General features: G+C 40.2%; 1 protein-coding gene and 3 pseudogenes across 1 annotated transcript in view; 2 read left to right on the top strand and 2 right to left on the bottom strand.

The window, feature by feature from the left end:
- The window catches only part of vcla (vinculin a), a 61,706-nt gene that overhangs the window by 41,949 nt on the left and 5,576 nt on the right, over positions 1 to 14,181 (top strand). Inside the window, exons 11-18 of the mRNA XM_088323474.1 lie at positions 206 to 396; positions 1,427 to 1,626; positions 4,959 to 5,087; positions 6,336 to 6,485; positions 6,560 to 6,668; positions 8,492 to 8,794; positions 8,873 to 8,997; positions 10,215 to 10,400. Coding sequence (XP_088179600.1) covers positions 206 to 396; positions 1,427 to 1,626; positions 4,959 to 5,087; positions 6,336 to 6,485; positions 6,560 to 6,668; positions 8,492 to 8,794; positions 8,873 to 8,997; positions 10,215 to 10,400 — 1,393 coding nt within the window. The remainder of the gene's footprint in view (positions 1 to 205; positions 397 to 1,426; positions 1,627 to 4,958; positions 5,088 to 6,335; positions 6,486 to 6,559; positions 6,669 to 8,491; positions 8,795 to 8,872; positions 8,998 to 10,214; positions 10,401 to 14,181) is intronic.
- On the bottom strand, positions 10,947 to 11,036 carry LOC148346906 (U2 spliceosomal RNA; annotated as a pseudogene).
- Positions 12,268 to 12,387, bottom strand: LOC148346905 (U2 spliceosomal RNA; annotated as a pseudogene).
- LOC148346904 (U2 spliceosomal RNA) lies at positions 13,002 to 13,085 on the top strand (annotated as a pseudogene).

Genomic DNA, 14,181 nt, shown 5'->3' with positions numbered 1-14,181 from the left:
CTCTTGCACAAAGAAAAAGAAACACGGGAGGAGTGGATAATTAAAAAAAAAAAATCAGTGGGAGAGATGGAAGCCCGCTTCATGATTGACATTTTATGCTGGGTTCGGGTCCGTGCCCATGATTTTGCCTCTTGTGTTCTGACCTTTGATACTTTTTGTGAGGGCTATGCAAAGAACATGACTTTACTTGACATGTGGCCCGCAGGGGAAAAGGTGACACCCCGGAAGCCAGAGCCCTCGCAAAACAGATTGCCACAGCCCTGCAGAACCTGCAGTCCAAGACCAACAGAGCCGTGGCCAACAGCAGGCCCGCCAAGGCCGACGTCCACTTGGAAGGAAAGATCGAGCAAGCTCAGCGTTGGATTGACAACCCTTATGTCGACGACCACGGCGTAGGTCCGTGCACTCTTCTATTATTATTATTTTTTGGTTCCTCTAACGCAGGGAGCGGCAAACTACGGGCTGCTGGCCAGATAAGGCCATCCAACGGATTTAATCTGGCTCACCAAACTGAGAGAAGCATAAAAAAAAAAAATAAGCCCCCTATCATGTCAAACAATGACCTGCAGTTTTAGATATGTCCATTAGGTGGTTATTAATTAATTAATATATGTGTATATTCTAAGTGTGTTTCAAAACCAATTGGATGAAATGGTCCCTTTATGGACAAATAGACAACGAAACAAAATATTTACGGGTAAATTTAAACGGAAAAAACTGATTGGCTGATGATATCTGTTTTCTTCATGTATTGCCGAGGTATCTGATTATGGACTCTATCAAAAATTAAATCCATCAATCATCATTTTTTTTTCTCTGCCCTGCCCCCTGTGCAAACATTTTCAAACCAACGTGGCCCGCGACTCAAAAAGTTTGCCCTCCCATGCTCTACTCGTTGCTGTAAATCAGGGGTCTCCAACATGGCGCCCGCGGGCCTATAAGGACAGTTGAGGTGTCCGTAGACATGTTCTTAAAATAGCTCAGTGCTGGGTCAATGTGATCCTTTTATTTTTTGGTTGATTGAGTCTATTTAACCCTTAGTTTTCAATAAATAAAGCGGTAAGAACATAGTAGCAACATAGTAACAACATGATAAGTTGTTATTCAAATGAACAAGTTCCAGTTGGCTTCCAGATTTGACTTTTTTTGCTAGTTATTAGGCAAAAGTTTGGGCTCATTTCTAGCTAGCTATCTAGCTTTGTTTTTAGCTTTCTATATCTGACTATTTAGATGGATTTTTACTCTTTTAGCTAGCTACCTTTTAAGTTTTCTAGCAAGCCATTTAGCTAAGTTGCGATTTAAAAAATGTATCTCAAACTGGGTGCGCTTAGTCGCAACAAAAAGTAGCTCTCAGCTTGAAAAAGGTTGTAGACCCTTGCTAAACAGTATCCTAATTGAATTTTTGGGGGACTTTGATCTATCTCAGGTCAGGCGGCTATTCGCGGACTGGTGGCGGAGGGTCGCAGGCTGGCAAACGCCATGCCCGGCCCCTACAGGCAAGAACTGTTAGGGAAATGCGAGCAGGTGGAGCAACTCATGGCCCAGCTGGCTGACATGGCGGCCCGCGGTGAGGGCGACTCCCCGCAGGCCCGCGCCATCGCTCACCAGCTACAGGAAGCCCTTAAAGTAAGTATATTCGCTTACCCGTATTTTTGGGATTATCAGGCACACCCCTCTAAAAATAGATTTTGGGAGGGTTCGTACGGGTGCATGAAATCCTCAAAAAGGCTTGAATTGTAATTTTGTATTTTTAAGGTTTAAAAAGTGCTTGAATTTTGGGGAAAGTGCTTGTAAGTGCTTGAAATTGTTTCTTAGGTAAGGTGTAAGCGCAAAAGAAAAAAAACAAACACAAACAAATACAAGCTAGGCGCCACCCCCCCAAAGCAACTGCAGCTATATTTTCCCTTTCTCTCTCTTTCTGCCTTTTTTTTTCTTTCTCTCTACTCTTTTTCTCTCTCCCTCATTTTCTATTTCGACCTCTCTTTGTTCATCTCTTTTTTTTCCTCTCTTGCTTTCCGCTGTCTGTCTCTTTCTCATTTTGTCTTGGTTTCTCTCTGATTCTCTTTCACTCTCTCTGTTTTTCTCTTTTTCCCCATTTATCTCTCTCTCTTTCTCAATCTTCCTTTATCTCTTTTATTTCACTTTCTCTTTTTTGTCTCTTTCTCTTCTCTTGTTCTCCCTCTATATGTCTCTCTCTCTCTTTTCTCTCTTTCTCCCCTTTTCTGTCTCTTTCTGATCTATTTTATTTTTCTTTATTTTTTTTCTTTTTCCCTTCCCTCATTCTCTGTCTCTTTTTTTTCTCTCTTCATCTCTTTTTTCTCTTATTTCTCTTTCTTTTTTCATCTCTTTCTCTTCTCTTGTTCTCCTTCTATATCTCCCTCTCTCACATCTTTGTCTATTTTTCTTTTCCCTCTTTTTTCTTCTTTTTTCTCTGTCCTCTCCTTTTCTCCCTTTTCTCTCTTTATTTCTCACTTTATTTGTTTCTCTCTCTCTCTTTTCCTTTCTCACTCACTCTCCCTCACTTTTTTCTCTCTTTTTATTTCTCTTTCTCTCACTTTTTCCTTTTTCTATTTCTTTTTTTTTTTCTTCATTTCTTTCGTTGTTTCTTTCTTTCTTACTTCCTTTTGAGTTTTCATTTTACTATGTGGCCCTGAGCAAAAATGAGGTTTATACCCCTGAACTACTGTTCTGAGTTAGAGTTTTGGCTTCAAATAAGGGTTTTAAACTCACTTTATTGTTCCAAAATAAGTTAGGGGCTAGTGTTAGAAACAAAGGCTAATAAGGCTCCTTATTAGGGTATCAAACTGAATTGAGGGTCCTGAAAGGGGTTGGGGCTAGGGTGACTGCTAGTAGAGACAGGTGTAGGGTTAGGAACTAGGGTTTGAGGTCCATATTAGTGTTCTAAACTGAATGGTTAATGCTAGGGCTACAACTAGGGTTAGGTGTAGGCCTAGGGTTGGGAGCTGGAATTTGGACTGCAAATTAGGGTTTCAAATGAAATTCACGGTTCCGAAATAAGGTTGGGGCTAGATTTGGGGTTTGAAATTATGGTTTAGGCTCCCGTCCTTTTGATCAGTGCTAGGTTTCTTCTTTCAATAGTACTGGAAAAAAAATGAAAATTGGCTTTGAATCCTTAAAAGGTGCTTGAATTTGGCCATCAAAAACCCTGCTTCTGTCATATATTTTTCAAACAAAAGGCACACTACACTATAAAGTGCATGAAATTGAGACTACAGTAAAAGCTACCGTGTTTATTCGTGTATAATTATAAGGCTCTTTATACACTTACGGTATGGATTAGTGCAATGATCACTTGGTAAATATCGCTGATTAACATCGCAATATATTGTTTGCAATGCAGGAGTGAAGGACATGACACTTAATCAATAGACCACCAGTGGTACAGAAAATATTTTAGCGCAAAAGGCATTAGTGCTTATCTCATTATCACTCTATATTTACTCACAGTGAAAGAAACACTGACTTAGCAACATTACATAGTGTATTTTGTTCTGTATTCTTAAAGGTCAAACAACATCTCCACTTCTTCACGTGTGCGTCAATAACATTGCGGTTTAATATAGTAGAACATGTATAGTATTTTGTTTTAAAAACGTTGTTTTCTGTTTCTGTCTTTCTGCGGTATGTAAGGCAGCCCGGGTCATAAGGCAACCTTTCAAATTTCTGGCCAATGTGGAGTCTTTAGGTGGACATTTATAGTTCAGAAAATATAATACTAAAAATGCTAGATAACTCGACAGTTATATACTAACAAACACGCTCCTCTGCTGGGTATATTTGGGAATACAAAACAGTTTTGAGGCGTTTTGGACCTTGTTTTTGACTTATAATGAATGCAATTAATGTCAAAATGAAGGCAAAAGCATTATGTATATTAGATAAAAATACACCGTACTCAAAGAAATACCTGTGGAAGTAACATGTAGTATAACAAAAAAACGTATGATAATAGTTCCAAAAATGTAAGCAACGTTTTTGATTTTAAAATTATATCACTTAAAGTGACATATGTACTAAAATAAACACAAAAAAACCATACTATATGTAAATGTAATTACAGCAAAATATCTGAAAATAAAATAAATGTGAAAATAAAATTGATCCACAATTATACCAATAAATTCTATTAGTCTTGATGAAAAAAAATACACACAAAACAGCAATAATATGATCCTAAAATCATAGTAGATAAGAAATCTTGAATATAAACTAAACTTTTTTGGGGGGAGGTAAAGAAATACACACATGATAAAAATATTTTGGTGGAAACTTACTAAAACATTTATAATAATGTACTGTAAACATTTTGGACAGCATTCAATGTAATAAAACAAATCTTAAAAATAGCAATAATATAACAAATGTCTGATAAAATAATAACAATAGTTATGATAAATATACTTGAATGCATGTCATTGTACTAAAACTACTAATTTGAAACTCATCCCTTTTTAGACACATAAAATAAACAATGTCTTAAAGTTATACTGATAATAATAATAATAAACATGATAACAGTGCTATTAATTAAAAAAGTACATGGAGGAATGCCATAGTAATAAAAAAAAATATTTGAAACTCATCACTCTTTGACATATACACTAAAATAAAAACAAAACATAAACGATATTTTATAATACAATTAACAACAGTAAAAAAATAATAAAAGTACATGAACAAATGTCAAGTCAAGTCACATTTATTTGTATAGCACTTAATCACAAAACGACTCAAATGACTGCACGGGATACAATTACACTATCCCCTGATCTTAAACCAACATGCGGGCAAGGAACTCAAAACCTCAGCACAAGTAAAATAACAAACCTTGAGAAGGGCCCTTACAAGTGGTAATGTTGCTAAATACTACAAAATAAGTGACCAAACAACAACATGCAATGACTGAATCTAGTCCAATATCTGCACGTCTTTTTTAGGACCTCAAAGGAAAAATGCAGGCAGCGATGACCCAGGAAGTTTCTGACATTTTCAGCGACACCACCACGCCCATCAAGCTTCTGGCCGTGGCTGCCACCGCACCTCTGGACACTCCCAACAGGGATGAGGTCAGTCCTACGTCCCAGTAGATGTTCTCACCATCAAGTTACTTGATGAAGTAACACTTTTTTGTGATTTATTGTTTACAAATTTGACAAAGGCTAGGTTCACACTGCAGGGATTTTTTTTTTTTTTGCACCGATGCGACCTGTATTCAATCTGTTAAAGTCTGTCTGAACGGCATATATCAGATTTTTTTTTCTCACACCAAATTCAGGCCACTTACATATGAGGTACTAGATCCGATTCATATATAATATTTTGGAATGCAGCTTCAGTGTGAATGGTCGAAGCACATTCATGCAACCTGCACGTCATCTATAGGCAGCAGATGACTATGTTGCGTTCAATCAGGCGATAGGAAGCAATCAAATATACAACCGCGCAGTACGAAAACACGGAGTGTCATGAATTCGCACATTCATGGAAGATGAACACGGTACAGTCAAGATTGCATACAACTGGATTCACAACATGTCGCTCGACGTCGCAGTACTTCCGCAAATCTGTGACATCACATGTCCTTCTGCGCATGTAGACCAGAAGTCTTCTGCTGGTTTTAAATCTAAACTTAAAACTCACTTCTACTCCATTGCATACGAATAACCTACTCCTCTTGTCGGTTGAAAATAGTTTGTGTAATATAGTGTAACAATCTGTGAAGCCCTTTGAGACTCTTCGTGATTTAGGGCTATACAAATAAAAATGACTTGACTTGACTTGTGGTGTTCACATCGGCGATTAAATACAATTCGCATTTAACTGGAAATTTGAAACATCCATCCATCATCTGTACCACTTATCCTCAGTAGGGTCGCGGAGGTGCTGGAGCCCTTCCCAGTTATTATCTGGCAGTGGGCAGGGGACACCCTAAACTGGTTGCCAGCCAGTCACAGGGCACACAAGGACAGACAACTCACTCGCTCATTCACACCTAGGGACAATTTGAACCGGCCAATTAACCTGACATGCATGTTTTTGGTATGTGGAGAAAACCGGAGTGCCTGGAGAAAACCCAAACAAGCACGAGGAGAACATGAAAATGCATAAGAAGGCTGGTAGCTGGATTTGAACCCAGAACTGTGCCGCATAGGTGCTAACAACTCAGCTGCCGTGCACACAAAATGTGAAACATCGTTAAAAAAATTTGATTTCACTTAAAAAATTCTTAATTGAGCAACTAGGCTCTGCAGTGTGAACCTAGCCAAAAGCACCACCTAAGCTAATAGCCGACTATCCAATTTGACGGCTTGCAGATGTTTGAGGAGCGAGCGGCAAACTTCGAGAACCACGCCAACAGGTTGGGCGCCACTGCAGAAAAGGCGGCCGCTGTGGGCACAGCCAACAAGAGCACGGTGGAGGGCATCCAGGCGGCTGTCAAGTCCACCAGAGATTTAACGCCGCAGGTAATCACTTGTTTTTTACCAACGTCGATTCTAAAGTTAGCTTGTCACCTATTTGGGCTCGGCTCTCTGTGCAGGTGGTTTCCGCCGCGAGGATCCTGCTAAGAAACCCCGGCAACCAAGCTGCTTACGAGCATTTCGAGACCATGAAGAATCAGTGGATTGACAATGTGGAGAAGATGACAGGTGCGCTCTTATATGGTTAATATATATTAGGGCGGCATTAGCTCACGAGGTAGAGCGCTCGTCTGGGGATCAAGAGATTGCAGGTTCGATTCCCGGCTCCTCCGTGTTATATGTCGAAGTGTGCTTGGGCAAGACACTGAATCCCTAATGCCCCCAATAAGCAGATTGGCGCCTTGCATGGCTGCACAGCCGCTATTGGTGAAGCACACTGTAAAGCGCTTTGGGAAGTCTTCATTGACTTAAAAAGCACTATATAAATGCAGATTATTTCATTTCATATGCGTATAAAATGTACAATGCATGTCATAAAAACTGTATTGGCTTGATTGTTACTTGAATCTTAACGAGTCGAGTCAGGCTCGGGTTTTGTCCCACTGTCCGACCGTTGTCTTTAAATTTGGGTGCATCAACAAGGTACTGCCAATATACACAAAGCCTGTTTTACAAGGACCATATTTTCTGGTCGTATCAGCCAAAAAATGCATAATTTAGAAGGAAAATCATGTATAATTGCACATGGAGTATAAGTTGCATTTCGGGGGGAATTTTATTCGATAAAATCCAACACCAAAAGCTTACATGTCAAAAAATGGAATAGAGAACACTGTATACTAATGCTACACGTACAGTATGTGCATATCTGCACGCTCGTCAGTAACATCATAACATATTATTGAGATAACTCTAGCATAAAGACCATGCTTAGCAAACTATCATCTTCACTCCAAATCATTAAATCCAGTCAAATCTTCCTCCTCTGTGTCTTTTTTACCAGGTAAACAACTCCCCCAAGTCGGGAGATAGATGATCCGCTGTTATTCCATTTCTGCTTCTACGTGGAGTTTAAGGTTGAAATTATTAACACAGGTCTAGAGCGCCCTCTTGCCGTTATTGTGAAAATTACACGTGAAGTTATGCACAGTACTGGTAATAAAATTGTAAAACTCAATCATTTAATAATGTGTTAATAATTTTACATATAATTATTACTGTAGAATAAGTCGCACCCCGACCCATACTATGAAAGAGCTGTGACTTATAGTCCTGAAAGTCTTTTTACTTGCCGTATCCAGGCAAAATTGCTCCCACACTTTAGAAATGTAAGCCTGAGATAGGCGCTATCGTGCATCAGCAACTATCAGCAGAGATTATATTCATGTAGAGATGCCTCATCTTGCGAAAAACATGTATGGCGACAATAGTTGATAATGGAATGCACTGTTGACTATTTCTGTTATGAATTTTCGTCGACAATGTCGACTAATCGTTGTGCCGTCCTCCAGGGGTCAGTACTGGGTCCAAAACTTTAAGCTTTATATAGATGACATTTGAAAGGTATCACATATGTTAAAAATAGTCCTGATGCTGATGAACAACTGGGGTCAATCACTGCTAAAATATGCGAATTAAAGAGGTGGTTTGATAAGAACTAGTTATCATTTAGTTTAGATAAAATTAAAGTCATGTTATTTGGTAATTGTTATAAGGACACTTGAGTGCATGTGCGAGTATAAGGCGTGAATATTGAAAGAGTAAGTTAAAATCAAGTTTCGTGGTGTAATAATAGTTGACAAATTAAACTGGAAATCTCACTCAAAACATGTGAAGGAAAAACTCAAGATGCATCTCAGTTCTCTGCAATGCAAAAAATATTCTCTTATCTACTCTTTGCATTCTTTACAACACACTGTTTTTTTCATATTTTGTTTTGGACGTAATGTTTTGTTTTTGTTTTTTGTCATGTTCAAAATAAAGTTTTCATTCATTTTCATTTATTGTTGTAGCCTTATTGTTTATATTAACCTAACGTTGGGTGTGTGTAGGTCTGGTGGACGAGGCCATTGACACCAAGTCCCTGTTGGATGCGTCTGAGGAGGCCATTAAAAAGGACCTGGAAAAATGCCGCATGGCCATGGAAAAGCAACAGCCGCAGATGCTGGTGGCAGGTGCCACCAGCATCGCCCGCCGTGCCAATCGTATCCTCCTGGTGGCCAAACGCGAAGTGGAGAACTCCGAGGACCCCAAATTCCGCGAGGCAGTCAAGGCGGCGTCAGACCAGCTCAGTCAGACCATCTCACCAATGGTTATGGACGCCAAAGCAGTGGCAGGAAACATCCAGGATCCGAGTATGTCTGATCCCTTTATGTTTGCCCAGGGCTAGACTTATTTATCCGGACTTTCTAAAACGTGTGTACCTGCCACAGATCTCCGCAAGGGCTTTCTGGACTCGGGTTACAAGATTCTCGGCGCCGTCGCCAAAGTCAGGGAGGCATTCCAACCACAGGAGCCCGACTTCCCACCCCCGCCTCCTGATTTGGATCAACTGAATGTAAGTTTGTCTTATTGTCTCTGTCATTCTCTCTGTTTGTCTCTATTTCTTTCAACGGGAACAGCCAACCAAGTACACTCACTTTTAAATACTGCAAATAAAGCACACCGCAGACGGAAGTCGCGCTTAGTAAGTTTTATCCTGCATGCGCTGTAATTTTTGGCTGCATTTGCGTGTGATTTTCTTCTCAATTTCGAGCTCTAACATTAAAATTTTATATTAGGGCTGAGGCCTCAAGCTATTGTCAGGCAAGTTTGAGACACCTACTATTGAACCCATGCACACACGTGAGCTAACCGTGTGACAATGCCATGATAGATGACAGTAAACTGTAGTAAACATTACTCCCCATGGGTGAGGCCATTGGCAATGACTAGTCATGACTATTATTGTCCAGCTGTCTGATGAGGTGGCTCATCTTGTCAGATAAGCACAAAGACCTGTATTTAGAGAAACTGAAGATAGCAGGGCTAGCTACCGACCCATACTGTCTTCCTTCTGACATATTCACACATCCAACCAAATCGTTCAGTCTGCCCGACTGCAGTCCGTACGAACTGTACCACTACATTGTAAATTGAGTATCCCCTTACACCGGTGCTGATCTAAACGCTTATAAAAGTTATCAGTTCTGAGTATTTGTATATTGCATTCTTTTGGCTTTATTATTGTACTGTTCTCAGCCCAGGGATGCTGCTGGAAATGTGAATTTCCCTTCGGGGATGAATAAAGTATCTATCTATCTATCTAGCTGGTTGGCACGGGGAGGCACCTCATTATGGCAAGGTTAAGACACTAACGTTAGCTGTGGAAAGCTAATATGTTTTATCCAAGGTTTCATCAAATCTCAAATCAACTGTAACTTAAAGCTGCTCAAATTCTAATCTAATCTAATTAGCTGCACCAAGTTGTTTATCATTTTTATTTTAGCTACAGTAGCACGAGCTTACTTATTGGTAGCTTCATTGAGTGTCTTTGGCGTGACCTGTTGTGGCCAATTTCCACTTCCCTGCAGTATCTCAGCCCCCTTCATGCGAGTGCACACGCTTTTTAAATTACAAAAATGCAACCCACATGCAATTTTTGGGGTGGTCAAAATTTAGTTTACAGTTTTGGGTTATTCTATCTTTAAAACTACCCAAAAACAAACAACAATAAAAACACAGCAATGCTTTAAAAATAAACGGATTGAATCAAGTTTTTTCTATTACACGCAGCTCAATGACGAGCCGGCCCCACCCAAACCGCCCCTCCCCGAAGGTGAAGTTCCTCCGCCCAGGCCGCCGCCCCCAGAGGAGAAGGACGAGGAGTTCCCCGAGCAGAAGGCCGGCGACGTGGTCAATGAGCCCATGATGGTGGCTGCCAGGCAGCTCCACGACGAGGCCCGGAAGTGGTCCAGCAAGGTAAGCAACAGCCTGACTGTTGGACTCTGTTTTTCCCCCGCTTGAAAAAGGTGCCAAATGAGCAGGCAGTCGGTTGCAACTCCAAAAACTTTTCCACTGGGTTGATTTATTTCTTTACTAATTCACAGTTGATAGTTATAAACCAGTAGATAGAGATAAAGTTGATGCTATGATTTTTTAAATTTTAAATATTACATATACCGTAAAATCCTGACTATAGAGCGCACCTGATTATAAGCCGCACCCACCACTTTTTTAGCAATTTGCCACTTTTGTACTTACATAAACTGCACCTGTGTATAAGCCGTGTGCGCCCGCATTAAAATTTGTGATACAATTACAAGTTTACCCCAGACTAGGCTGTAAGTTCTAATGGGGTTTTGGGGTTTTTAAGGGTTATTGTTCTATCTTCGTTATTCATTATCCATTATCCGTTATCGGTCAGTTCATAATACGCTACAAAGCCTAGGAGCCGGGACACTTACTCTCAGCCAAAAGGCTAAGCTAAGGTCCTAGCCCTAAAGCCTTGCTGCGATCATTGCGAATGCACCGTTCCCGGAGGTACTGCAATACCGGGCCGATGCGTGGAGTGGACAGAGCAAGCTCTTATTCCATCTCCGGATTGCAAAAATCAAAGATCATGGCTACATCAGCACCAATATATTGCTTCACGCGCAGCCACGAGGACCGTTCCCGCATGTTACGTACAGATACATTTGGGTTCTGTAAGTTCTAATTTTGGTTTTTGGTTTGAACAAATTTATTGACACTAATAACAGAAAACAATTATGACAATCTCAACAGCAATTAAGCACATTCACAATATTATATTCCAATATGACGTTTTTAACAGCAAACACAAAGTGAGGTTTGAACAACCCTTCTCGAAAATCTTATTAGCAATCAAGCATATTCACAATTTCATTATATAACATCTTTGTTAGTGTCAATAGATCCGTCCAGGCCAAAGTCGATTGTCCTCGGTCTGAACAAATCCACCGACACCAACAGCAGCAAAACAAACATGACAATCTCAACAGCCATCAAGCATATTCACAATTTTTTTATATCTGACAATATGACGTGACGATATGACGTTTTAACATTTTTTCCTGACATTTTCAACATCAATTAAACAATTTCAGAGTTATTTTCTTTTAACAGTAGTTAACCAGCGTGTAAAAGGCAATACTATTGTGCAAGGGCATAGCTCTGCCATCCCACCCTCCCAAGCAGCATTCTTTCAGTCCTCTGTGTAGGTCCTCTCCCTTCTGTAAGTTCTAATTTTTTTTGGTTTGAACAAATTTATTGACACTAAAAACAGAAAACAATCATGACAATCTCAACAGCAATCAAGCACATCCACAATATTATATTCCAATATTACGTTTTTAACAGCAAACACAAAGTGAGGTTTGAACAAACCTTCTCGAAAATCAAACATATTCACAATTTCATTATATAACATCTTTGTTAGTGTCAATAGATCCGTCCAGGCCAAAGTCGATTGTCCTCGGTCTGAACAAATCCACCGACACCAACAGCAGCAAAACACAGCCATCAAGCATATTTACAATTTTTTTATATTTGACAATATGACGTGACAATATGACGTTTTAACATTTTTTCCTGACATTTTCAACATCAATTAAACAATTTCAGAGTTATTTTCTTTTAACAGTAGTTAACCAGCGTGTAAGGGGGGGTTTTGGGGTTTTTAAGGGTTATTGTTCTATCTTCGTTATTCATTATCCATTATCCGTTATCGGTCAGTTCATAATACGCTACAAAGCCTAGGAGCCGGGACTCTTACTCTCAGCCAAAAGGCCAAGCTAAGGTCCTAGCCCTAAAGCCTTGCTGCGATCATTGCGAATGCACCGTTCCCGGAGGTACTGCAATACCGGGCCGATGCGTGGAGTGGACAGAGCAAGCTCTTATTCCATCTCCGGATTACAGAAATCAAAGATCATGGCAAAGGCCAAGCTAAGGACTGACATAGCATCAAAGCCACAGTCCAAAAACAACAAGGCTGCTTAATTTCTCAATAATGTGATGCCGTTGTAAAAGGCAGTATACGATACTAGAACCACAGTCGGCATCATGATTGGAAAACGATACCCGTAATTAACGTATGATGCTGACTTGTAAAGTCCGGGTCCCGTTGAAAGTAATCCAAGGAAACAAAATGTATATTTCCAAAGTTAAGGGTGGGAAAAATATATATCCACTATTGTCCGCTGCGACAACAGACTGATCTACCGGTAACTCAGCTTTACTCCACTTCCCATCAGCCCGCGTTTGCTCCGCCCCTTCTCTTTGATTCGTCCGTAGAACACATAACAGAATAAATCTCTAAAATAAATACATTACAAAAATATACAGTTGCAAATACATATTATGCATGGTTACACATATTTACGAAGAAAGACGGTACACCGAAAGAGTAATAATCCCAAACCGTGCCTTTGAAAGGTACCAACACGCTAGTAGGATCACGCTCGCAATGCAACAAACGTGCCTGTCAAAAAAAGCATCCCGTAATTGTGAAATTCACGGTAAATCATACTGGTATAGTGATTATAATCTGCAGATATTGGAATATTTTGCATTTCGGAGATGGAATATGAGCTTGCTCTGTCCACTCCACGCATCGGCCCGGTATTGCAGTACCTCCGGGAACGGTGCATTCGCAATGATCGCAGCATGGCTTTAGGACTAGGACCTTAGCTTGGCCTTTTGGCTGAGAGTAAGTGTCCCGGCTCCTAGGCTTTGTAGCGTATTATGAACTGACCGATAACGGATAATGGATAATGAATAACGAAGATAGATCAATAACCCCCCCCCTCAACTTCATCCTCATAACTATCGCCATCAAGGGCGTCTTCCTCATTATCGGAACGTACCTTTACTTTACAGACAATGTATGCATAAACTTGGAGGTTGCAGTCTTTCTTGGCGCACATATTCTACTGGTCTTAATCTTACCTTTTATACTCCAGTGACGCTGGTGGCCGATAGAAAAATTACATTGGCCGCTTCACTGAATAAGCCGCAGGGCTGAACATTTGGGAAAAAAGTAGCGGCTTATAGTCCGGAATTTACGGTAACTAACCAGCTCGCTGGCCTTGGGGGTAGGGTGCCCACCCCAAGACTGGGAGGTCGCTGGTTCAAGCCTCGGCCGAGTCATACTTAAGACTTACAACATTAGTACTCATTGCCTCCCTGCTTGGCGCTCAGCATTAGGGGTTGGAATTGGGGGGTTTGGTCACTTAATGACTCCCAACACATCAGTTGGGTTGAGCGAGGGGGCTGGGAATCCCCTCCTCTGTATCAATCTCCTAGAAAGAATCAGAAATATGAACCTGTTCCTGACTCAAGCCCCCTCCCACTAGGGGGATATGGCTCCAGTGTATATATATATATATATATATATATATATATATATATATATATAAATAAAACTAAATAAGTGCTAGTTATACAAATAAATACATCTGTTTGGATATAAAATATAAGAGCTACGCCTTTATTTAGAAGAGAAGAGAAGAATTTAAATTTAAATACTGATTCAGCACCAATACAAAGAAATATGATTGGCCTTTAAAACTACATTTCCCAAAATGCTTCACTCCCAAACAAGTAAGTGGAGACGCATTTAGCACACATTCCACAGGTTTGCAGAAGACCAAAATGGCACCAGCAAGCAATACAGTTTATCGGACCAAATAACAAAAGTAGCAGCATAAATACCCTAAGGAACCGGCATAAAATATATTAAATC

This window comes from Urocampus carinirostris, chromosome 19 (assembly GCF_059441175.1).
Source record: "Urocampus carinirostris isolate Australia breed hairy pipefish chromosome 19, RoL_Ucar_1.0, whole genome shotgun sequence".
Classification (NCBI taxonomy): Eukaryota; Metazoa; Chordata; class Actinopteri; order Syngnathiformes; family Syngnathidae; genus Urocampus; species Urocampus carinirostris.
The sequence above is the reverse complement of the archived record's forward strand: the minus strand, read 5'-3'. Positions and strand labels throughout refer to the sequence as shown.